The 25,092-nt window shown below is 38.7% G+C and overlaps 1 protein-coding gene across 1 annotated transcript in view; it reads left to right on the top strand.

Annotated features, from left to right (window-relative positions):
- VAPA (VAMP associated protein A) overlaps positions 1-25,092 on the top strand; it is a 43,945-nt gene that overhangs the window by 1,985 nt on the left and 16,868 nt on the right. Inside the window, exons 2-4 of the mRNA XM_066992760.1 lie at positions 15,807-15,959; positions 21,169-21,272; positions 22,966-23,046. Coding sequence (XP_066848861.1) covers positions 15,807-15,959; positions 21,169-21,272; positions 22,966-23,046 — 338 coding nt within the window. The remainder of the gene's footprint in view (positions 1-15,806; positions 15,960-21,168; positions 21,273-22,965; positions 23,047-25,092) is intronic.

Here is a 25,092-nt window from a genome sequence, read left to right as displayed (position 1 = left end):
TAGAAAAATTTCTGTAGAGCAGACTAAGCAAAACCAAAATCTGAAGCATAATGAGACTGCAGTCTTAATATACCATGGAAAACACTCTCTTAGTGTATTATTGCCTCAATGCTCTATAGAAAGAGATGCCTATTAAAAGAGCATTGAGTGCTTTCTCAGTCAATATTTGCTAACTGCTTATTGTTCTGAGGTGTGCAAAAAGGTTTGTAGGCCACAAACAGTAATTCAGTCCTGAAGTGGTGTTGCATCGAGGAGTGCAATATTGGCAGGAGGGAATTCTGAGTATTATCTTTTAAAAATAATTGGTTACTAAGAGAGTGTATGACTCAATAACCGTAACTTAATCGTAAGTGTAGGAAAATCATATGACCTTGGTTTAAAAAAAAAGTGTTTTTTTTTAATGTAGCTGGTTATTCAAAGTTATCTTAGTGGGAAAATTATTATTATCCATTATTATTATTATTGTCCTACTACCGTTGATGTATGTGTAGCAGAGATCCAGTTTAAGTCTAAACATCTGAACAGAACAAATAGTTCTGCGGGTTTCCTTGCCTCAGAATGTGGCCTGTAATGAATTTGCTGACCTTTAGGCTAGCAGTAGAACGTGTTAGTATGCTTTTATGCAAACAGTGACTTAAATTAAAAAGTAGGCAGGACTTACCGTAAGGAGCTCTCGTCCAGGTTTAAAATTCATCACTGTCTGATGGAACTCTTCTTGGTTGCTTATTATTATTTTTTAAACCACTTGACTCAATCAGCAAAAATAAGGGCTATAATGCCTCTCTGCTGAATTTTATTCCACACAATTAAGAGGGAGTCTGAAAAAACGTATCCCGTGGTGGTTAACACATTATGTATTTCCCTTGGTGACTGAAAGATTAGAATCCTGTTTTTCTAGTACCTTGCATTCCTAGATGTGTCAGCCATCGATAGCGTTTTCGAGTCATGGGTGTGAAGCCTTCTGCGTCTATGATAGCTGGGTTTCTTTGGGTTGTGGAACCATCAGGAATACCGTTGGAGAATCACAAAACAAGTGAGTTTCAGAGTGTTGTACAAATGTAGCGAGGGAAAAATTGTTCTTAAGAGGTATGAGACTAAGGCAGTAGATAATCTACATGATAATGCTTTCAGAGTCTCTGGGAGCACTGAGAATTTGACTCGTGGTTCTTGTCTAGTGGTCTTCAGCCATATTAATCCTGTAGGCTTTTTTTCTTGTGTATTTTAATCTGATGTATTTTGTTTAGCTTTTCAAACCTGAAGCTCTTTGGATCTGTCTGGGACCAGAGAGGAAGAATTGAAACATGAGACAATTAAAAGGAGCTAGTTTGGAAGGTGTCTCTTCTGTCTCTTACTAGGGTCTGTTCACATGATTTGTGCAGACATAATCATCTGCAGCCTTAGTTTAGTGAAGATTATGGTAATTTGGAATTGTTTCCTTGTGAGTAAATCCATTTTTTAAAAAGGTACTTTACAGTTGTGTAGTGAAGTAGCAGCACTTGAAATTTTCAATTCAAATCTTTCTAGCATTGTTAATGGAAACTCAGTTGGTCTTCCTTAAACCAAAGAAGTCAATTTTGCATTTGTGAGTAACTTGTATTTAAGTTGGTCTTGGATGGTGGTCCTTTTTCGGAAAACATTCTCCAAATCTTTACATCAGTCATAAGATACGCTTTTGTAACATCTAATTGAAAATCAACACTAGTTGATTTGGTGAGCCTTGGAAGATCAGTAGGCAGCATTCAGAATTTGTATTTCATGTGCTTCAGAGGTGCCTGACTAGCAGTCATATCGGATGTTACAAAAATGTGTGGGTATTCTAACTTGATATCCTTTATTGAAGTTCCTGCTTACAAGCGTGGGAAATCCAGTTTTGCTACCTTTGTAAAGGTCTCAAAATAGAGGCACACTTTTCCATTTCTTTTTTATTTTATTGAGGTTAGGGATAAGTCAGCAAGTAAGCAGCCTGAGATCAAATTTTGTGAATGTTAGTGTGCAATAAATATTCACTTTTGTGGTTTGAGTTACTGGAAGAGGTAGAACATGATATTTCACTTCTTGATTATTAATCTGATTCATACTCTAGGATTGCTAGTTTATTAAAATCATCTATCAGCTGGTATACGTTCAAACAACTCTTTCCAGGTAAGGCAGACAGCACCTTACTTAGACAGCTCATTCTGAAATGCGGATTTCCATGACCTTTTAAATCATACAAAAATACTGCTGTGGGTTATTTTATAATCATTACACTGCTTTTGGTAACGGTGAAAGCCGTGGGGTGTGTGTTGCTGCAAATCGAGAAGGTGGAATTTAAAGGTAAAAATAGCTCAATGTTAAATCTATCCCCGGCCCTCAAGATCTGTTGCCAGAATTGGCCCAGGACGCCTTTGGTGTAGGCCGGGTTTGAACTCCTCAAATGTGATCTCACTGCCTTATTTGTGTGGGTCTTGACCAGACCAAGAAGGCACAAATTCACTTTATTCGAAGTACCAGTAAATTTGTGATGTCCCAGCTTTCTAAGATCGGTTAAAAAACAAAACCCACAGGTGATTGGGATGTCACTTTTGTGGTATCTTCCTTCATTCTAGAACATTTTTGGAACGGAACAGGGAGAGTGCAGAGAGGATAAAGTGGCTGTAACTGATCACTAGCACAGTTGTGGCTTTCTGATGCTTTGAAATGATTCCATGTAATTTAATATTTTTTTCTGGATGAGTATTGTATAGTGACAAAGATGGAATATCCCATAGAACGATTTAGTATGCAACAAGTGGTCTTTGCCTCTTTTTCTTTTAAATCCAAAAAGAGTCCCTGAAATTGTTCAGTCTTGTGTTTCTATCCATTGTTTCCTGGCTCACATGCAATATTTGTTAGTATTTTATTATTATTATTTTATGATAAGTATTAATGAAACGTGACGCAAAATGATTAGTGGGAATGTGTTGAGAGAAACAAAGAAAACTTTTTTCTGTATTGCACAATTTATTGCTTATGAGCTGGTAATGTGTTAATACTTAGGTTTCTACCACAGTGTCAGACCACGTTTAAAACTGACTAATGAACAGGGTCTGTGTTGGGCCGTGAAGTCACGTGCATTGTAGGTATTAGATCAAATTCAATAGTGGATTTTTTTCCTGTGATGAAAGAAGATGACAGCAGTACGGATTTGGATGTTTTGTCCCTTTCCCTTCAGTTTATAGGATTTAGCATTGCGTCTTCAGTAAACTGAGAAACACTGCCCGAAGCTGACTACCTTGTACTTCTAGTGTGCTCATCAGTATAGAAGCTTCCCCTTTATATTGTAATTAGGATGAAGTGCCTACTCCTTCTGCTTGTTGACAGCCTACGCAAGTGTTCTAGATCCCTACAATATATCATAATATTATATAAAAAAAATGTATCTCATGCAAACGTTGTACCATTGCTTAAGGCCAAATCGAGGAGCAGAACCTCATTGTGAACAGGAGAAGTTTTATGCATCAGTTAATAGGGCCGAATATTTAGTGCACTGGCTTTCTGCCGTGGTGGTGTAAATTGTTCCTGCTTTGTCTTGGCTGTGCTTTGTGAGTGTGTTGTCCTTTCTGACCAAGTGTGTCTTTGGGAGAGGTTTCTTAACCAGACCTTTGCGAACATCAGTCATTAAAGGGTTATTACGCACTTGGCTTACAAGCCATAAATTTGAGTTGGAAAAGGCTGCTGGAGAGAATTTACTATGTGTGGAGTGGAAAAAAGAAATAAATCACTGAATAATTAGATAAGTGTTACATTTCCCAGTGTGAAGGTTGTCAAATCGCAAGGCTTTTACTGTCAGATGAGCCAAGTAAGTATATATAAGCTAATTGCTTTAAAGACAAACAAAAAAAATCAGCAAAATTACTGTAATAGGGTCGTTTCTGATGTGGTATTGTTGAAAATAGAAATGCAGAAACGCAGGTTAGAACTTCTGTAACTTTGTTTTCCTTACTGCAGTGAGACTTTATCTGATGCATAATCATCTTGGCCCCTTCAGCTTTTTCCTTTCGGTGTGCTGTTGAATAGTGTAGTTGTGTCATTGCATTGTAAATTATTGGGTAGCATAGGTGTAGACCTGATAGCTCAGGTACTTTGCTAAAGGTTACCCTGGTGTAGGACTTCAGGTGTTTGCTTTTTAAGTAATATGAAGAAGGAAGAAAAGAGAAATAATTGCCTGAATTTTAAAATACAGTCACATCAGGATTTTCCCTCCTGTTTCTCAGAGTGTGCTCTCACTTGGAGTAACGTTCAATTTGACACTTCAGTGCTTGACTAGATCTGACCTAAATTCTATGCAAAGCCTTGGAGGAAAGAATAATTAAAGACATGAGGGTAAATGGAACATGGAATAAAATGCAGCATGAGCGTCCTGGGTAGCGTGTGCCAGTGTGGTCTGAGAGCTGCTTCCCCCTCTGTGCCTCTCCTTTGAGCTCTTCTGCGTGCCCCTGCTCCCCAAACAAAATCTGCTCTTACCCTGGGGTTTACTGGATGGCATTAGGTTATTTGATACAGAGGTGTCTGTGGAGCTAATAATTAAGTTGCAGGTAAAGAAGGATAGTGGAAAAGCTTAAGATGGGGAAGGAGCAGGCTGTAAAATGAACTGCAGCACAGCCGTCGGCCTGCTGGAGGCTTAATAAAGACATTTCCAAAGGGTGGCCCAGTGTCGTGTTTGAACTTGGCTCAGGGTCTTCTTTAAAGGCCTTGGTATGTGTGGGGTTGTGCTGGCGGAGCTCCCTGGTGGTGCAAAGGTAGGAGATGTGATGAATGGAAAAATAAAAGTGTGTGTTTGGTGTGTGCTAGTGACAGAACTGCTGCTTGATTGTTTCTCTTGGGAGTGATGAACGAGTAAGACTGGAGACTGGTACTTAGTCATAGGCTTGTCGTGAGTGTGACAAGTCACGAAAAAGGGCAAATATGAGACTGTAGTTGAGTAGTGAGGGAAGCATTAATGTCGTGGTGCGTGGCGTTGATGAAGCTTTATCTGAATACATCCCTGGCAGCAGCCCGTCAGAGAGAGTAAACCCAAGTGGGAATGGCGCGAAGGAAAAGTTACTAACAGGTGAAGCAGAGTAGCACGGTTTGTTTGTCTTAGCAAGATGAAGACTGCAAGGGGGTCTGATCGCTGTCTATATCAGAAGAGGTAGGCACTGGGGAAAAGAGAAGCTATACAGGTGGAAAGGTAGGATTGGTACAAAACCGAACTGGCATTGAGTGGCTATGAGTGTGTTTAGATCAGCAGAAACCGCTTGAATTTCAGATCTGAATCATGGCAATCTGAACCAACTTTCTAAAAGGAATTGCGGGCAAAAATACCTCCAACTTGTTTTCAGTTCATCAGATACCGTCTCACAAAATGATTTGTTTCTCCTGGGCTTTAGAAAGCTTCTACGAGGTCATGAGGTTACAGCGTTCCTCAAAGCTTGGTAGGACTGTGGTGGTACTTCGTGGCACACTTCACCTAGAAACCGGTATGCCGTCCGATGTTCCAAGGCATTAGAAAAGCTCGACAGAGATGTGCAGGGTTGGATAGCGTTCAAAGGTTTTTTTTATTTGTAAGAAGGGATGTTCATAAAACTAAGTCCTGTGCATAGGAGTTAGTGCTCCATATGCAAAGGAAACTTAGTAATTAGAACTCATAGGAGTGTGATGTTAATTTAGTATGGCCGCTAAGTGTAATAGAGCAAAAATAAAAATTGTTAGGGTTTTATTTTGGACACGTGCGAGACATTGTTTCACTTCCACGTTGGGGCTCGGGTGAGAGCTCTCGCTGCTCGTGTGGAAGTGAGCTGCCCGGTCCTGCAGCGGGGTTGCGTCAGCTCAGCGTGATGCTGTGACGGGAAGATAGTGAGGGAATGGGGTGTGCGATCTTGTCAGGCGAGGGGGTTGTCACCACGTCCAACTGAAAGCAGATGTTTGTTTCCTGAGTAACTGTGGGGTATGGTGAACTTGGCTTCCAGAGAGATGAGACGTTGGAGGCCTGGACTCTGTGCTTCTGGGGAAGGAAAGGTCGCCCTGAAATTGGAGTGAGCTGTTCACGTCTTTGGGAGGTGGCCCAGCGCTAGCTGCATCTGTATGCTGAACGTTTTAATGCCTTGTATGTAAGCCCGTGTAGGCGGGTCTCTCTGTCGTGTGCCTGTTTTGTGAGGCTGGATGCTGTTTGTGCTAAATTTGTTTATTAAAATTACTCAGTTGTGCTGTTTGATTATTACCTGCAAGGACGCTGGGGAAAACCAGGAGGGTTTTGGTGTTCTGTTGTATGTTTCAGGCTGGCTTCTGATGTCCAGTTCTTTGAGCACACTGCTTTTGGTCAAGCCTTCAAGGAAATCAGCCTTGCCGCAGCATACTGCGTGCCATTGCAGCTGTCAGCTGAGATAATTACACATGTTCTGATTGCTGCTGTATGGTTTGAAGTGTGTCTTGGATGTTGTGATTCAGATCAGACAGGTGTATCCAATTGGAAGTCGGATAGTTGAGCTGCTGTATGCTTGAATATTTTAAGCAGCAGATCTGGGTGTTTCAGCATCCCCGAAAGCTTTTGTAAGCTATAGCAGGTTAAAATACAAAGAAAGTTCAAAAGAAGAAAGGGGACAGTTACTTGTTTATCTAGCTCTGTTGTTCAAATGCGCTAGTATTCTTTGAAATCAAAGAGGCTCTGTAATTATCAAATTCATTAGTTATCTCGCCTCATCCAAGTAAAGAGAACAGTTGCTCCAGCAGGAAGGGTTTATGACACAGCCCTTACTGAGCCGGATTGCTTGTACATATTACTAGTTGTTTCAGGACTTTAAGCATCATTTGCTGTTTTAAGTGTTCATATTTATCAGTAGTAAAATATTTGTACTGCTTTTGTTGTTTCAACAGAGAACGCGTTGGGATGAATAATGCTTTACTGCTCGATTCCTAAGACTTTTCCTAGTAGAATTACGAGCTACCAGTTTTAGTATGCTTAGTGTGTCTTTGGCAAGAACAACAGTACAACCAAATAGAGCTAAATTGCAAGTAGGGAATTCACAATAACCTGGAGGTTAAGTTGAAGTAGGAAGCTTGCCTTTGACACTAGTAACATGACATTTATTCGATAATGGTACTCTTTCAATAGGAAAAATATCAAGTACAGACATATGACTGCTAGGTTTTAAAGCTTAAACTAAACATGAGCATTAATATCTTTGGATGAAGTTACTCCGTGTTATGTCATGTTATTAGTAGTGTTGTTGAGTCTAAATAAACCTTTGTCCATGTTTACCTTTAAGTGCAGGACAATCTCCTTTTAGCCTGTATTTTTTCCATTATATAAAGTAGATAATGTTCTGTTTACCAGAATTCATGATAGTCATCTGTGGCTGCACTTTACCCTTGAGATAGATGCTCATTGTGTTTTTACAGTGTTTTTTTTTGGCCACTAACAGCACATCAGGAACAATCTGGGGTGAACATGAAATTCTGATCCAGGAGGAAAACACAAGGAGAAAGAATGTTTGTTTTGCCTGGTTGGAAATGCTGCTGTATTGTGTTCTTGTCTTTTCTCTGTCAGAATGGCAGGCAACAGATTTCAATTCCCATTTCCCTTCCACCAGCCCCCGGTGAAAGCATGAATGTCAGCATCGGTACAAGCACCTCTAGTAAGCTGCATAGCCTTATATATGCTCTACTTGCCACTTTGACAGAGGAGCACAAGCCCTTCTAGGATTAAAAATGAGCGTTGTCTCGGCATTTTTTTTTCTGAAGAAGAAAAAATCTTTGACAGATAAACCACCAGTGTGTTGGTGTGAGGAGCACGGATAAAATCTGATGTCACCCCGTGATGAACAGTGCTAGCCTGGAATCAGCCTGCTGGGGCTATGGATTTTGAGGCTTGTCAGCTTTCTTATAAAGATTTTTTTTTTGCATTGTGGTATTTATGTGCAGATTGATGATAAAATTAAGAGTTATTTCTCAAGTGCCAGGGTAGCATAAGAAGAGAGAGATTCTGTATTTTTGCTCTGATATATGTATTTATACCTGAGAGCAGTGACTATTTGTAGATATTAGTAATCTTGCAACTTCATCCACTGATTATTCCTGATCATTTGGAGTTATAATGTTGAAGTATTAATTCATGAAACCTAAGCTATTATGCTTTGTAGACCATGAATAAATTTAACACAGGTGATTTATTAGTTAGAATTTTTCTTCCAGCTGAGTTTATAGGATATTTGAATGATCGTGTTTTTGGTATTTCAAGGGGAAAAGGAACGATGTTCCTTGAAAATGACTGTTACGGATTCTTTTTAGGTTGTTTTCACAAAGATTTGAATATTAATTGCTTAGAAGTAGTTTATGGAAAGAAACATTTTTTTCTTGCTCTTATTTTTTTATGCCAGCTCTTTCACCTATGCTTTTTTCAGAACTATGAAATCCCATTTGAAGCAATCAAGTGCTTCGTTTATATTTGAAGTGTGCTTGTCTGACAATCAAGGTAGTTTGAATCACTATTGGACACTGGTCTTTCATTTTTAGACATTTTGTCTTCTTTTTTTTTCAATATTGACTTTTGTTTGCCAGTAAAATGCACGTTTCAGCTTAATGTTGGCAATTTACTTTTTTTTTTTTTTGCTTTTACTTCTCCTTATATCTTTAAAAATAAACATGCTTCTGTAGTAGAACCTGAAATAGAAATGTTTCTGGGGGCTTTAAAAATAATTGGATAAACTTGTGAGGATAAATCTGGAGGTGATCAGGGCAGCAGTATTCTTGGTGCAGTGAAAGAAAGCTGAAAGCTGGACTGTATGAAAACTAGAATGAGCTGTTATCTCCAAGTCCTTTGTGAAGTAACTCTTATTTTTAACTTACTGCAATCAGTATTCATATTTTTGAAGACAGTTGACATGTATCATGATGGCTATTTCAACTGGTTTAAAAAGAAAACAGAAACACCTTAATATGTAATGCCCTTGATGTCTACTGGTGCATTGCACACGATATCAGTGCATTGTGGGTTGGACATCACTGAGCATCTGTCCAGCCCGTTCTTGTAACAGAGCTTTTTTTGTTGTTCTGGTGCAACTCCTTTTTAAAATGACAGCAAACCTCTGGAAATACTTCTGTTTATGGTACTTGTCCCAGATGCAGGAGAAATGTTTACTGATCATTTTGTAAACTCCATAATATTGCTGGGTCACCTCCTAGCTCAAGAGCAATCCATCCCAACAGACAGGAAATCAGGTAAAAATGCCCAGAGGCCCGTGTGGATGAACAAGGTGCTCCTGGCCAAACTCACATGCAAAAAGGAAGCTTACAGAGGGTAGCAGCAAAGGATGGGTGACCTGGGAGGAATACAGAGTTGTTGTCGAAGCATGCAGGGATTAGGTTAGGAAGGCTTAAGCCCAAATGGAATTGAGTCTGGCCAGGAATGTCAAGGATGACAAGAAGGGCTTCTGTAAATACATCGTTGACAAAAGGAAATGTGTGCCTACTGCTGAAGGAGATGCGGGCCCTGGTTACACAGGACATGTAAGAGGCTGTGTACTTAACACCTTCTTTGCCAAGTCTTCATTACCAAGAGTCAGCCTTCAGGAATCCCAGGTCCCAGAGACCAGGGAGAAGATCTGGAGCAAAGACGACCTACCTTTGGTGGAAGAAGATCAGGTCAGGCAATACTTGGGCAAACTAATGGGATGCACCCAGGGGTGCTAGGGAGCTGGCAGATGTCACTGTGAGGCCACTCTTTGTAATCATTAATCAACCTGCTGACGGGGAGAAGTGCCTGGAGGCTGGAGGAAAGCAAGTTTCACTGCCATCTTCAAGAAGGGCAAGGAGGAGTTCCCAGGGAACTACAGGCTGGTCAGCTACGCCTGGATTCCTGGGAAGGTGATGGAACAGCTCACCCTGGAAAGCATTTCCAGGCGTGTGAAGGGCAAGAAAGTAAGTCGTCAGGAGTAGTCAGCGTGGGTTCACCAGGGGGAAGTCATGCTTGACCAACTTGGTAAGCTCCTGTGATGAAGTGGCTGGTCTGGTAGAGGAGGGGAGAGCAGTGGATATTGTCTGCCTGGACTTCATTAAGGCTTTTGACACTGCCTCCCTTAAGATCCTCACAGAGAAGCTGTGTATGGGGCTGGATGAGCTGACAGTGAGGTGGGTAAAAAAAAAAGTGACTGGGTCCAGAACGTAGTGGTCAGTCGCGCAAAGTCTAGTTGGAGATGTGTAACTGTGGGCTGGCAGGAACTTTGTGAAGTTCAGAAAGGGGAAGTGCAATGTTACACAGCTTTGCAGGAGTGGAGCCGGGGGTCCTGGTGGACATCAAGTTGAATGGGAGCCTGCAGTGTGCCCATGCCACGGGGAAGGCTAGGGGTGTCCTGGGCTGCTTTGGGCAAAGCATTGCCAGCAGGTGGAGCGAGGTGGTCCTTCCCGTCTCCTCAGGTGGGTGAGGCCATGCCTTGGCGCTGGGTCCAGCTCTGGGCCCCCCCAGTACAAGACAGACATGGACGCACTGGAGAGAGTCCAGTGAAGAGCCGTGAAGATGATGAAGGGACTGGGGCACCTCTCCTGTGAGGAAAGTCTGAGAGCTGGGACCATTTAGCCTGGAGAAAGGAAGGCTCAGGGGGTCTTATCACAAGCTGTCTGGGCATGATGCCGGGCGTCTGGCTCTCTGGCTCTGCTTGAGCAGGGGGCCTGGACCAGGTCACCTCCGGTGACCTTCCAGCCTCAGCCATTCTGTGGTTCTCTGATTCCTCATGATGGACGTGAAAAGCAATTAAATCTTGTCCCAATTAAGAAACAAAAATATTATATTGTAAGAATGTTGATTACATTCCATTAACTTTTTTTTTTCTTCTAATTCTAGCAGAATGAGTTGGAGATCTTACTCTGTTTCTGTCACGTTCTACTATAAGTCAGTTAACCTTTTCTTCACCAGATTTGCCGTGCTGGCTTTATAACATTACTTCTAGTTTTTATCCTGATGACTTTAACTTCTTTTTCAGGCATTAGTGCTCAAATTGTCAAGTGCAGTAAATGATTTTTCTTTGCCTGCCCAACTTGACTTTATTGTGTGCTGGACAAAAACTATCCTGCCTCAGTACATTTGGGTGAAGGTACCTTGAAGTCTTTTGTATAGATGGAGTGCTTCCAGAATTTGGAAAGCGAGGAAGAAACAGCATCCCACTTTGAGGTTGTCATCCAAATAATTTTTGAAGTTAACGCTGCAACTCACACTTTTTTAGAATTTTGTAATCTTTTTGCTTGTGTGCTTCCTTATGTATACTTGTATTTTTTTTTGATATGGTTGAATACATTACTTTAATGTGCCAGTTTACAGCTTAAATAAACTTCAGTTCTCTGCATGAAATGGAGTGCCTTTGGCAGTCAGCTTAGGTATTTAGCTTTTTATAACAGTTACAGTTCGGTGTCTTAAAGAGAAGAACATACTTATATTTAAGCTGTTTCATGTAAACTGCTGTTCAGGTTTTTTTTAAATAAACGTGCTTATTTTTGTACAAGCTGCTGTAATTTTATACAATGACAAATTGTTACCTAACTTTAGGCAGAGGTGATGCTCTGTAACAGGGTCTCTGTATACGTTAATGCTAGCTGTTCTAATTTTGAATGGTTCATCTAATAACCAAACCTGTCCCCTTCCAAAAATTCTTTCAGTTCATTTGTGCTGTACTATTAATGAGTAGATACTGGCTGTAATCTCAGATCTTCCCCGTGGGTACTGTGGACTGAGGAGGCTCCTCTCAGCTCTGCCTTCCCACTCTAGAAAGGCATATTCATGTCACTGTTTTTCCTTGGTGTTCGACCTTCCCAGGCAGGAGTAGGGTGACTTGGTGCTCAGAACACGGAGACGTGAATTTGAAGAGTAAATGTGACAACAATGATCCCAAAAGATCTTTGTACAGACCCTACCTGTCCAGTAACATCGTCATTTGGCTTTACTGCAGTGTAAGAGGCTGGGTTGTGGCAAACCAGGAAACTTGGGACGGCATTTCAGCAGTGGGAGCTGGCTCTGCAGAATCTGTCTCATTTCCTCCTGCTTGCTAGTTGCTGTAGCCCAAGGTACGTGGTTGCCAGAGGCAACCCCGGCATTAATCTCGTGGTGGCTGCACAGGAGGATTGCTGGAGGAGAAATGCAGCGCATCGTGGTTTCGGAGATCTCGAGTTTCTCCGAGTGTGATTAGGCAGGTGGCTGTCATTCCTTTCTAGGGCTGCTGTAAGTCAAAAAGACAGGAAAAATCTTGGCGTGGATCGTCACTGCGCTTTTCAAAACAGTCAGAATTATCTGGCACTTTCACGGTTTTTCTTCTAGAAAGATGCTGTAGTTGGTGTCTTGACTCCATGCTGCTAAACAGATATCTAAACTCCCAGTCCCCTTCAAAAGAGCTCTGCCTCCCAGGAGTTGTTAGATTGAAATCACAGGTTTAAAAAGCAATGATCTCTTGTCAATGTACATCACAGTTACATCGGTATATATACATCACAGGTAATTCGGTGTACCTTGAGGATTTTATTAGTTAAATTACCACAGCTTCTGGAAACCCTAGTTGCAGATCCAAAAGTCCATGGCCTTAAGTTGTACAAATCTAAGATAAAAGATAGGCAGTTTCCAATGGGAATTGGGCAAAAGACAGTAGGTGACTACTCCTGAGGTATTTTTGTGTGCTGGGGGCAGTTACATGAGCTTGTTGGAGGTTTAAGTGCTTAAATAAAACCAACCCAGCTTTAGACTGGGTGTCATGAGTGGCTAGTGAGATCCTTTTTTGAGTGTGTAATACTGTCGTGATGTATCTGTGTCTTTTGAGATGAAGTTGGCATGCTCTTGCCCATCTCAGTGGGTGTCCAAAATGTCCGTACCCACCTTAGCCTTTGTGTTCTTTTCCATGGCTCCTTCAGATGTAGTCTGTGCGGTGTGGCCCAGAGTGTTTCCCACTCCTGGTTCTTCTCCCCCTACTCCTCTAGTTTATCTCAAGGAAATTTTATGATTTAAGATTTTGTGCTCTGGCTGTTAGTGCCAGCTAGTCTTTTATTTCCCCACTCTTTCAAGGGTAGGGGTATGTATGTTTGTGTGAATGGAAACTCCAGAATCCCCTTCTGCTGCTTCACGTTTTTCTTTAAGGACATGTTATTCTAATTTAGAACATGCTCCTCCTCACAATGCTAATAGTTTTTTTTTTCTCTGATTTACTGTCCTTGTGTCAGAAAAGTCTCCGCCTGCCTCCCCATGCTCAAGATCAGTGCTGTCACTGAACTGCCAAAATAGCTGGGCACTGCAGGACCAGTGACATTTTTGTCTTATTTTCCTTTTGTTTTCCCTTTGCACACCAGTTTGCTGGGAGCTATTTATTAATTCTGATGGTTGTGAGTCTCGAGAGGTTTTCTACAGCTTTTTACCTTTCAAGCTTTTGGAAAGCAGGTGAAAGGTAAGGCTGCCCAAAGGGTGCTCAAGGCTTTGAGAAAAGATTTCAGTCCAGTCTGGAAGAAATGTCTGGTGCTGAAAAATGTTCCTGAGATCAAGGCTGTTTTTTGGGAAGTGCTGGGGAAATGCAGAGGTCACTACATTTATGTACCTGGAGAACAAAAGGAGACTTTTTTTCATCTGCGGTGTTAGAACTGCCAGGAAGTATTAGAATAATTCTAACAATGCTTTGACTCCTATCTTGCCATTATTATGCAGGCTTTGAGAAGGGGGCATTTCATGTCTTGGAACATCTTTTATTTTTTTATAAGTTTAAAAAAGTTTATCTCGAGTTCCTAAATTCACTGTTTCTGTGTCTCGAGATAAGCTATTTGAGTAGTATAACTCCTTCGCTTGGTGACTGTGCCTTTCAAAATGAGCCTTTGAGCTGAGCCTTTTTTTCTTAGAGCCGAATTTTCTTCTAACAGCGGTTGAGAAGATTGCACAGCAGAGCACCTCAGGTTGTCTAGAGTTGCAATTATAGACAAACAAAAACAAAAGGGGAAAAAAAGACTGAAAGCCAAATTCAAGGTTTCCTATGCTGCTGGGCACTGCAAAGGCAATGCCTAGGTGGCTATAAGTAAAACACAGAATTAAGTTCTTAAAGATGCTTGTGTGGTTCAAAAAATAAATGTTCAGTCTTTTCTGAGCATATCAGCAGTCTCAGATTTAAAGGGTTATTCAGATAACCTGATTTTAGTTCGGCTTGTGGTGTGGGTTATGGGAGTTATTTTTAGGTTGAACTCTCTAAGTAAATGCAACTGGATCCTGCAAGAGCCGACAAAGGACAAGTGGCAGGAAACTTTGAAGTAGTTTTGTAAATCTTCCTCATGGGACCCATGCCAAGTTTCAGTGGATTAAGAGGATGATTACCTTCCTCTACCTTATAAAGCCAGATTAGAAATGACATTTTCAGACGAGTAGTACCAGTTCCTATTTTCTCACCAAAAAAGTCCTGTTGAATTTAAACTGGCTCACACGTGTTTTCACCTCCATCTGACTGTTCTTGTTCTCAGTAATCCCAGTTCGTCCTCTATTGATTTGTATTTCATTGTTTCAAGTCAAGGCTGTGTTCAGCACTCTCTCAACATCAAGGATTTGGGCTGAAAGAGGGTTACAGAAATCAAGACATTGGTCAGATAGTGAGCCCTCTAGTGTAATAACATGCTTGCTAGTGATAGTGCTGTTTGCTTCCGAGGAAGAGAACTGACTTTCTGACTTCCTTTAGCTTATGCAAGTGGTGGGTTTGTTGTACCTTACTGCTCAGGTCGTGTATATTTTTAACCCTGTATAATCTAAAGTTTGCTCTCTTTCTTTTTTAAATGGAAAAGCAGTTGTCATGATTTCAATAATGGTGAAAAGCATTTTGTAGTAATTTGATTTGTTATGTCTAGAGAAAAATAGGCTTCTTTAAAATTCATGTACACATGAAGTATTATTGAATAAACTTCATGTTCATATGCAGTTCCATTTTCCAAGTGCATTCTTTTTTGTGCCTGTGCATTCTTGCTTTCAAATGACATAAAGGAGATTAACACGCTGTGAACCTTTCTTGCTGTTACATATGACATCACTTGGAGGTGATCTCTTCTGGAAGAAGAGCTTTTACAGCTTGACATTGAAATTATGCCTCTGTTGTCCAGTCCAGCCTTAGAGTCAATTCCTATCTTGATGGTTTAACATAGGCACAGTTTAGAGAATATACTGCATTAGATAGGTGAATATGGCAAGTGAAGTTTCTTTTTGGTGGATCAGTTGGAATATATGCATAAACAGAGTATCATCTTCCCTGCCTGTTTTCAATTTAAAAAATGAGGTTAATGTTTCTGTCAAGGCTGTAGGACCTCAAAGCCCACCATAAGTTGAAATCTCAAGAGCAGTTAGTATATTTCATTATCACAGTGTTTCCTTTCTTTAATAAACACTGGTAAGAGTTCCAAAGTACATATTGCTTCTATTCCTAGAGAAAAATCCAGCAAAACTTACTTTCACATATGATCATTACCCACTGGTTACGTGCGGTGTTACAAAAGCTTTAGTAAAATTAGCGTAATGACGTCTGTGTTTAAGATGTAAAAATGTCTATATCTATATATGTATATATGAACTTGCACCAGCAGATTGAATATGTCATACTACTTAAGACTTACTTGTTCATTGCGTTAATGTATATTGTTATAGCTAAGATGATAGAATATGCTTTGCACGTAATGGTATATGTGCTTAACAGATGTATGATTTAAACTGCTTGTTGCCATTACATTATATTTTAAGAGTAATTTGTACTGTATAAACAGCCTTGTCTTCCACAGATATGAGGGTATTTACAATGAAAACAACCTTTTTCTTTTTTTTTTTTCAGGTCCCTTTACAGACGTAGTAACTACAAATCTTAAGCTACGAAATCCATCAGATAGGAAAGTATGCTTCAAAGTGAAGACCACAGCGCCTCGTCGATACTGTGTGAGGCCAAACAGTGGAATTATTGACCCAGGATCATCTGTAATTGTTTCAGGTAAAAGCAGATACGCATGGTTGTAGGTTACATATTTTAAGGCATGAAAAACCTCTATACAGAAATATTTACCTGTCGTTTGTCATATTTACCTGCAGCTATTGCTGTGTTAAGGAGGAATGAAAGTTGGAAATGGGCAGTGACATTAACAGTACCTTCAGACCACTGTATTCATGTTTGTATCTTGAAGTGGGACATAGCTTTGCTGCTCTGATGCGTTTAAAGTTCAACATTTGACAGTTCATTGCGTTTAAAAAAATAAATCAATTCACAAACATGGAATAGTTGTTTGGAATAGTACTGGTCCCTATTGTCTGAACTCTGTTGTTTCATAATCTGTCATAATAGAAGAGTTATGAGTGTGTTAAGTAGTACGTGCTGAGTGGTAATCCTTCAATTGCTTTTAAGGATATTTTCTGTTACTTTAGATGGAGCTGTTTGTAGCCCTTAGGTTTGAAAAATCTATCATGTTTCACTCTAGAGACACTTCTTAATCTGTTTTTGGAATGTGGATTAAAAAGGATCCTTAATGCTCAGCGGTGTGAGCCTTGAAGCCACACAGTATTTCTACCCCCATGAAACTCCGTCTAGGTTTGGCTTACATACTTCATTCTGACAATCAACAGAATTTTGATAGCTGGATATATAATAGTCTAATCCTATACTGGACAGTACTGTGTCAAAAAGAGCAGGTGTTAGGAATGATGGGAGTAGACATTCTCAGGAAAACGGGAGAAGAATAGGTATTGGTCTTCTGACATGGTAAATGATTTTGGTAGGTCGTTCTCACAATCATTTTGAGTTAAGAATCTTCTGAATAAGGGAATTCTCAAACCTATGACTGTAAGAGGAGAGAAACTCTTACTTCTCTGTGGAACCATCATATTTCCCAACATGGATGTGGTCTCATAGGTTGTAGAGATCAAACATAATGCAGTCATAAGCTCCTAGATCTCCTAAGTCTAAAAAGCTGATTCTTGTAGTACCCTTGAAAAGCTATAGCAAAGCAAAGGGAAACAAGGAGCAATGCTTAGAGCTTTTCATATTCATACCCTCACACCCTTTGGGAAGTTTAAAAGAATTTGGGGAACTAGCTTTAGGTGATATGTTCAAAAGCTGCAAGAAATAACTCGGGAAAACTTCAAATTTGATGGATTAAAAACTTAGAGTAACTTTCCTTTTAGGAGAGACACCAGTTTTCTAATCTGATATGACCTGTAGAATGTGACCTTTTAAAACTACAGTATTGCTTGCCAGGGACATTCAGCAACTTCAACATCTTGTGGTTGAAAGACCATTTTATTGAGATAATTGTTTAGAGATTCCTGTAGTCAGAAACTTACTTTATTTTCCTCTTCAACATTGACTCGCAGACATTTGTCTTAACTATGTATCAGAGTATCAAAGCTGGGTGATTTTCCACTTTGCATCCACAGTGGCTCTTCGTTACTGCTTTTTCTGTGTTAATGGAACCTCTTGCAGTTTTTCAGCTGCAGTGATTCCAAGATGTAGATGTGTTGTTACAGATGCTTTTCAGAATTAAATTTTCTTCCCCAAATTGTTGTTGTTGGGCATATAATTTCTTTTAAGTTACTTGGTAAGCCAAGTACGCAGTTACTTTTTCTGTTGACCCACTTTGTTATCTCATGTATCTCTCTACTGAATGTTTTCAGTGCTGACTCATTGTTCATATCATTAAAAATAGATTTCTCTCACATTGTTGTGCAGAGGGAAATCAATGTAGGATACCATGGCCGAAACTCTGTTCAGAACTAAATGTTGACAGTATTAACTGCCTTTAGTCCATATAATGCATCAGATAATTCAGGGTCAGGGGAGTTTTAAAACTCATTATTAGAGATGTGATTTAACGGATGTTTTAAGGAAGTCCATGGGCATTTTGTGTATCATCCAATTGTGAATCAGAATGTAACATTTTTCAACCATGTTTATATATTTTTTCCAAAAATACTGATTTGGTAGGACCTCTTTTTCTTCACTGTTCATTTGGATGGCTTTCCCTTCACCTTGATGACCTAAATTAATTACTTATTTTCGTATCACCTACACTAATTGCTTGCTGGTGATTTTTCTTTCCAGAATATGGAATGTTATTTTTCTTTCTTTGCAAGTGTTACTGTTACTTGTTACTACTCTTCATTCTGGGTTTCAGGACCTTCTAAGATTTATGTTGTGGAGATAAAGCCCTCCTGTGTAGAAAACTTAGGCTTACTAACAAGAGTCTTGCTTTCATAACTGTTTGCAATACTCCTAGAATTGATAATGTGGACAGCTTGTGGATTCCGAGAATATGCTGAAAACAGCGGCTTCATATATTCGTGGAGTTTTCCATGTTTACTTAAAGCTTGAGTATAAAGCTTGAGTAACATAGCTTGAGTATCTCTTTAAATTCATTGATCTTTTTCTCTGCTGCTTTTCAATTCAACCAAATTTTCAGCTGTTACCTAGTAGTCAAAGAACATCAAGTTATTTAACTAGTTACCCAAGGATTCTGCCAGCATAGGAGGAAGTTCTCAGATGATGGAAAGCTGGTTTTGCTGTCTTTCAAGCTATTCCATCTGTTCCCTTGGCGTAGGGACACTAAAATACTTCATTCTTTCTGTGGTCTGTTGATAGAACAATTCTTAGAGATAAATTGCTGTAGCATCCATGTTTGGAAGAAGCCTTTAGTTAGATCATTTATATTCTGGACCTAAGTGAGGCCAACGATTAAAGAAACCTGACTCCAAAGCCTTTGCAAGTAGGATCGTTTGAAAGCATGTCAAATATTGCAGTTCCTATATGTGCTTTATTTTTGAAATGTATCTGATTCAGATTGCTAGAGAGAATGCTAGATTATTTAATTATCATTTGATTATGCTGTATGCAGCATTAAAGGAGGAAAAACATCAGATAACTATTCTGCAGCAAACATCTGCAACATGTGACTAGTATATAAGGCCTAAAATTAGGTTGCAGTATAATTAAATTTAGTAGTAACTTTTTCGTAAGTACCGGTGAATTTGGAGAGGCCAAGTTAATCATTTTGATACTGTACTTACTATTTTATAAACTAAAGCAGTTCAGTTCTATTGTGAAGAACTTGCACTGTGTGAAAGCAAGGATGTTGAACTATACATCCAATGAAGATTCAGAATTGAGGAAAATAAATCTGAATTGTTGGACATTGTAAAAGTATTGAAGTCTACAGACTGAACTTTTTTAGAATTATATGGGAATCACATTCAGAGTGTACAGTGTGTTTTCCTAGTTAAGTAAATATTTCTACTTTAGTTTCTTCATTGCTGTAAAACAGGTGACTATACAGATTCCTGTTGATAGGACTCCATAAATGTAATTCATGTTTTTAATCATTACCTGAAATTACTTAAGTTTCTCTTTTAATTTTATATAAAGATGCATTGAAGTGGAATCCACTTTCTGTGGGAGACAAGTCAAATAATTTCTCTCTACAGTTTACTCTGAGTCCTCGTTCTCTGGTAGTGTTGCAAGTGTGTACACGTGTGTACGCGTGTATATAACTTCTGTTATCCGGGACTCCCATCAGGAGTGAGTCAACTAATTGTCTCCAGGATGAAATGTGAGCAAGGAGGCTAAAGTGCCGGTTTGTTTCATGGTCTATTCCATGGATGCAGAATGGAGGTAGACTCTGCTGGTTATGTATCCTTCTGTCTATTTCAGTTAGTCCTCCAGCACTGCTGTTATCAAACCTTGCGTATTCAGATGTTTCTGCAAATCCTTGTACTATGCCCTCGGATGTGCCAGTATATCCTACTGTGCTTTACTTTCCTGGTCTGTATTAAAGATATTCTCTTTTCAGTCACTTTAAACTAAAGAAACCACACACAAAATAATGATACCAGAGTGACCTGACAACCACTCTGGGCTATTTTTTAAACAACAGCAACAACAAAAAAAAACCCTCAACCTCCTGATGGCTTTATACAGTTTGGATGGATGAAGGTACTGTGCTTCTGTAATTGAAGTGTTCTTTTAAAAGTATTGTCGTCTTGTAGTAATAATGGAGATAATGAATACTGTTACCGATGTAATTTATTTTTCCAATTTATGTACACTTCAAAATAATAACTTTGAAAACATGAGTTATGCTTCTTGACCAGCTGAATGATCAAATTTGGAAAGCTAAGAGTACAGTAAAAAGACTTGTCATTCAGAAACTGTCTCGTCACAAAAATACCCTGTACTGCTTACATATTCTAGTTCTGGTACTTGTAGCACGAACTATGTTGTGTCAAAAACATCTGTTTTCATTCAGGAAGATTTTTAAAATCTGCATTAGGGTATGTTGAAGGCTGACAATGCAGAGATAAAATGCATCAGATAAAATACAAAGAGGGTATTACGTATTTAATTTTGATGTGTCACTTAAAAATGTCTTTACAGAAAACATGATTTTGAATTCCATTCCTCTTTCTCCACTCATAAAATGTAGTGGAGGACCAAAACTTTCTATTGAATTCAAATCCATACCTGGATTTTGGAGTACTTTTGGGCAAACATTAGCTGTTAGGCTGGACTTAAGTTTAAGAATGTCAAAACCTGAATAAAATGTGTTACGTAGTTATTCCATAAGTAATCACTATAAATCTTACAAGAGCTGAATCTGAAAGTGTTCTAACGATGCATTATTACTAATGATGCATTATTAAAGCCCCAGGCAGCTTTACCTCCTATAATAATTGTGGTTTGAGTGAAGTATTTTAGTAGTTTTGCTCCCAGCTTAGATTAATATGCCTTCATAAGTCATTTGAGCTTGCCCTACTGGTGGTCTGTCTAATGTAAGTTTTTTTTCCCCAGAGTAAATGTCATAATGTATACCATCGTTCTTTTATGTTTGTATTCACTTAATCACAAAATGTATCTATTCCAAAGAAAAGTCAAGATATGTTTGTTCTCACTTGTGTATTAAATGTCTTCTAGCTATAGTAATTACAGAAATAATCTTCTAAGCTATGCTAGACTCTGAAAAACTTAAGGTTTTTAACAGTTGTAAGATGTTTCCTTTCACTACTTGCTATAGTGTACATCTGCACTATTTTCAACACCACCTTCACGTTTTAACTTTCAGTGTCTGTTCGCTGAGAAGTGAACCGAAAGCATATGGCATGTTTATTACAGTGATTAGCTGGAGGATCACAGATTATTTTTTTTTAATTCTTTTGAACAGTAATGCTGCAACCTTTTGACTATGACCCAAACGAGAAGAGTAAACACAAGTTTATGGTACAAACGATCTATGCACCACCAAATATTTCAGATATGGAGGCAGTGGTAAGTAAAACTGGGGTAGAATAACTGTTGTAGTTTTTATTTGCTTATTTATTTAAAAATTCAGCCTTAAGTGAATCACATTTTTAAAATTATTTTTTTGAGAAGTTCTGGATTTTCTCTGAACAAACGTCTTCTGTAAGTGGTTCAGGGTTTTTAATATTAAATACAAGCTCGGTTCTTGGAACTTGTCTAGTGGACTGATTGAATAGAAGCAGTACTGTGTCAAAGCTAAAGTCAGTTCAGTGTTAAAGCATGGTCATGTTGTATGCGATAAGCATTTCATTGGAATTGAATAAACAGGTTGTATGTGGGGGAATCAAGAGTATATGGAAGCAGCAAGGCTGAAGCTGAATGAAATAGACCCATTTGGTCTAAAAAGTCTTTATACAAAAAGTTGAATGGTATTCTAAGGAGTTGAAACATTTGCAAGACTACACTGTGTCTCTCTAGGAGATAGACACCAAGTGGCTAAACACAGCACAAATGATAGATTTGTTTTATTTTTTAATAGAACACATTGTAGATTCAATTCTCGGGTTGGACTGGTCTGACGAAAGATCCGGGAAGAAGAGATTTAGATTTGTGCATGTTAGTTCAGAAGTAAGGACACCTTTCTCTGACATTATAAGCAATTGGAAGAGAAGTCTTAAGTCAGAACACGCCCTTCAGGGTATACATGGATTCCCATAATCATTTTTATTAGGGTCCAGGGGAATGATGTGCAGGCTTCTGTCTCTGGAAACTGTTCTAAGGACCCCCGAGTTCACATGGTTAATCACATGGTTCAGTGTTCACTCAAGGCAGAGGAAGGGAAACAAAATACGGATAAAAGGTTTCATAAATCACTGAAATTCACTAGACCTCTGAAGGCTTAGGCTCTCTCCCCTTATATGTGAAGGCAAAGATTATTATGGCATCTCTTTCCACTGGAAAGAGTGGAAAAAATGTTGTTAAGCTTTTGAGATGTGTAGCTACAAAGATAACATCTTTCTTCCTTGTTGGTCTGGTTTACTTTTTCTTGATATGCTCTGATAGCTCTTGGTTATGTGTGGTAAGTGAAGCATAACTATTTGGGGAGGATATAAAAATCCACTTTAGAAATACCTTTAAAATAACTGCTTTCTTGGTTGTTAAAGTATAGAATACTGAGAAACAAATCTTGCAGAAAATCAGTAATTGTAGTTACAAGTTACTGCACAATTATAGCCACTGGAGGAAAAAAAAAAAAAAAAGGAATTTACTCTGGAGCTAAGTATAGAATCAATAAAAGGTGTCTTTCATTCTTTTGTTTAAAATTGGTGCTTCTGAAATAGGACATAAGGAGACCATTTACCAAGCAGTGGTAGGGCCTTGTTCTTAGGCCAACTCAGATGGTACTTTTGTTCCTGATTGTGTTAAGGAAACCACTCTGCTGTCCCACCTGTTGTGCCCTACAAATCTGTGGATCCATCCTGGCATTCAGTTCACTTGATTCCATTTCCAGACTTAAGTTTAACCATTTCTACCTTTTGTTACTTATGTAGTAATCTAAAGCGGACAGAACTGTTGTTCAAAACCAACTCTGAAAATTGCAGCTAGGGCAGGAACGGCATTCAGCTTTGTAGGAGCTATAGGGAAGTTCTAAGAGCAAGGTTATGAACTATTCATATCTTTGCATGACTGGCTCGTTAAATAACTATATTAATTGTTTTAGTGGAAAGAAGCAAAGCCCGATGAGCTAATGGACTCCAAATTGAGATGTGTGTTTGAAATGCCCAACGAAAATGATAAACTGGTAAGTAAGAAAAGAGGAAGAAACAGTTATACGTTGACTGTTAGGATCTTACAGAAATTTGTTTTGAACTTTTTTAAAGCTGTTTGATTTGATTAAGTGGATTGTTAGAGTTTATACTAGATTAAATGGATGTGAGAGGTGTTTGGTATCTAACTTTTCAGGCACGTGTTTTCACTGGGCCCTGATATTCACATGAAAACATTGTTTGATGGCTACCCCTCATAGTCATTCATATGTGCTATGCTGTGGATTCATGCAGGGTTGACAATGAGCTCTTACAATCTAGAATAACTTCACAATATCAGGGCTATGTAATTTTTTATCTGATTATGAAGTACTAGAATTTAGGCAACTATTTCAGCAGCCAGCTGAGCTCCCCACTTTTAGCACGTGGCAAAGGTACGTGCTTAGAATTTGTACCTCTGGGTTTGCCTTCCCTGTTTTTCTGCCTTTTATGGAAACTAGTTTTAGGAACAGGTTGTCTAGAAAGCTGAAGTTAGCTGAGGTAAGTCTGAATTCTGGTGTCTAAGAAACCATGTCCTAATCAGTTAACTGAGATGAATCTTCAAGTAGAAGGCAGATTTAAACACTTGACAAAATTATTTTTAATACGGGGTTTTTATTTACTGCTTCTAATACTAGTTTGGCAATCATGGAGAGAAGCAGAATTCCAAATTACACTGTTGTCAATATGCATAATGATGTATGGAGTGAATTATGTTTAATTTCAGGATGAATACTGATATTCAGTATGCATGGTTTCTGTGTTGCAGTGCAAACAAGTTAGTGTTGTCCTTTACCTTATAATTGCCATGGTAGCTTCAATTCAAATAGTTTGAGCTATTACCAAAAATTATTGTCCTTTCGTTATTCATATTACTGATTTGCTTTAGCATTATAATGCTGTCAGATAAAAGCAGAGTCTTCAGTACCACATACAGGGAAAAGCAAATTGGATCATTTGCTTTTTAAAGTATTAAGTGCTTTTCAGTTTTAAAAATTCTCTTTCTAATTCAGCTGAATGAGAAAAGGAAGTACTGATTAGAAATTAATACGTGCGCTGGGAATCCTAAATGCATCTTTTAAGGTAGTGGTACAGACAGGTAATCAGACAAAAAAATTAAAAAATCCCATTAGCTCTTTCATGCTTCTGACTTCAAACAAAATCAATTCCATTTGTGTAGGAGATGACAATTTCATTGTATATGGACTGAAGATGTCTGTTTTATGTTGCCTGGTATTTGCAATAATAGTTAACTGTCTGTTATCGTGAAGCTTTGTGGAATATGACTGAAATTCTTATGCATTAACACATTTTACTCTTGTTCTTTGATTTATTGAATCTGAATACTGTACATTCTTCTTTACCTTTTTATTTTTTCGGTGCTGCTTTTAGCATTGCGAATCAGAGTGCTAATGCGGGATGCTAATGCTATAAACAACCTTATTCGCTTTGTGGCTTTGGCTTTTTTTAACATTTTATAGTTTGTACATTAGTCTGTAAGGTATGTTGGGGAGAAGTAGCATGAGTCCGTGCATCTAAAATCTTATAATTTACATGCATAAAGGGTCTTCATGCAGTCTGCTGGCTGGCTAATAGTTGTCTTTGCAACCGTTCTTTTAATACAGTTTTTTGAGTGTAATGTGAGGGTAATATGGTCAGTATAATGGTCTTTTTTATTTTTTTGGTAAAGATTAACTTGAGATGCAGGCTTTTATTCAGCTATGAGGTGCTTGTGTATGTGAAATGCTAAAACTGTAAATTTTAAGCATTAATTATCAAGGTACTTAGCTAGCTACGTTCTGTGTTTCTTACCCTGTTGCTAAATTACATTCTAGATACAAGAAAATCATACTTGCTTCTAGTTTTACAGTAAAATGTGAGAGAAATGTAATGCTTTTCTACAGAACTAACTCTTTTTATCCTTTCTTTAATGTAATACCTTCATAGTATTGACTGTACATAATCTTTGTATTTTTCTGAGTAGCAGCATGGGGTTGCAAAACCTAATGCTTTAGGAGTTGATTTAGTCACTCACTTAAGCC

Source organism: Anser cygnoides, chromosome 2, assembly GCF_040182565.1.
Source record: "Anser cygnoides isolate HZ-2024a breed goose chromosome 2, Taihu_goose_T2T_genome, whole genome shotgun sequence".
NCBI lineage: Eukaryota > Metazoa > Chordata > Aves > Anseriformes > Anatidae > Anser > Anser cygnoides.
This window is presented reverse-complemented; position numbering and strand designations above follow the sequence as displayed.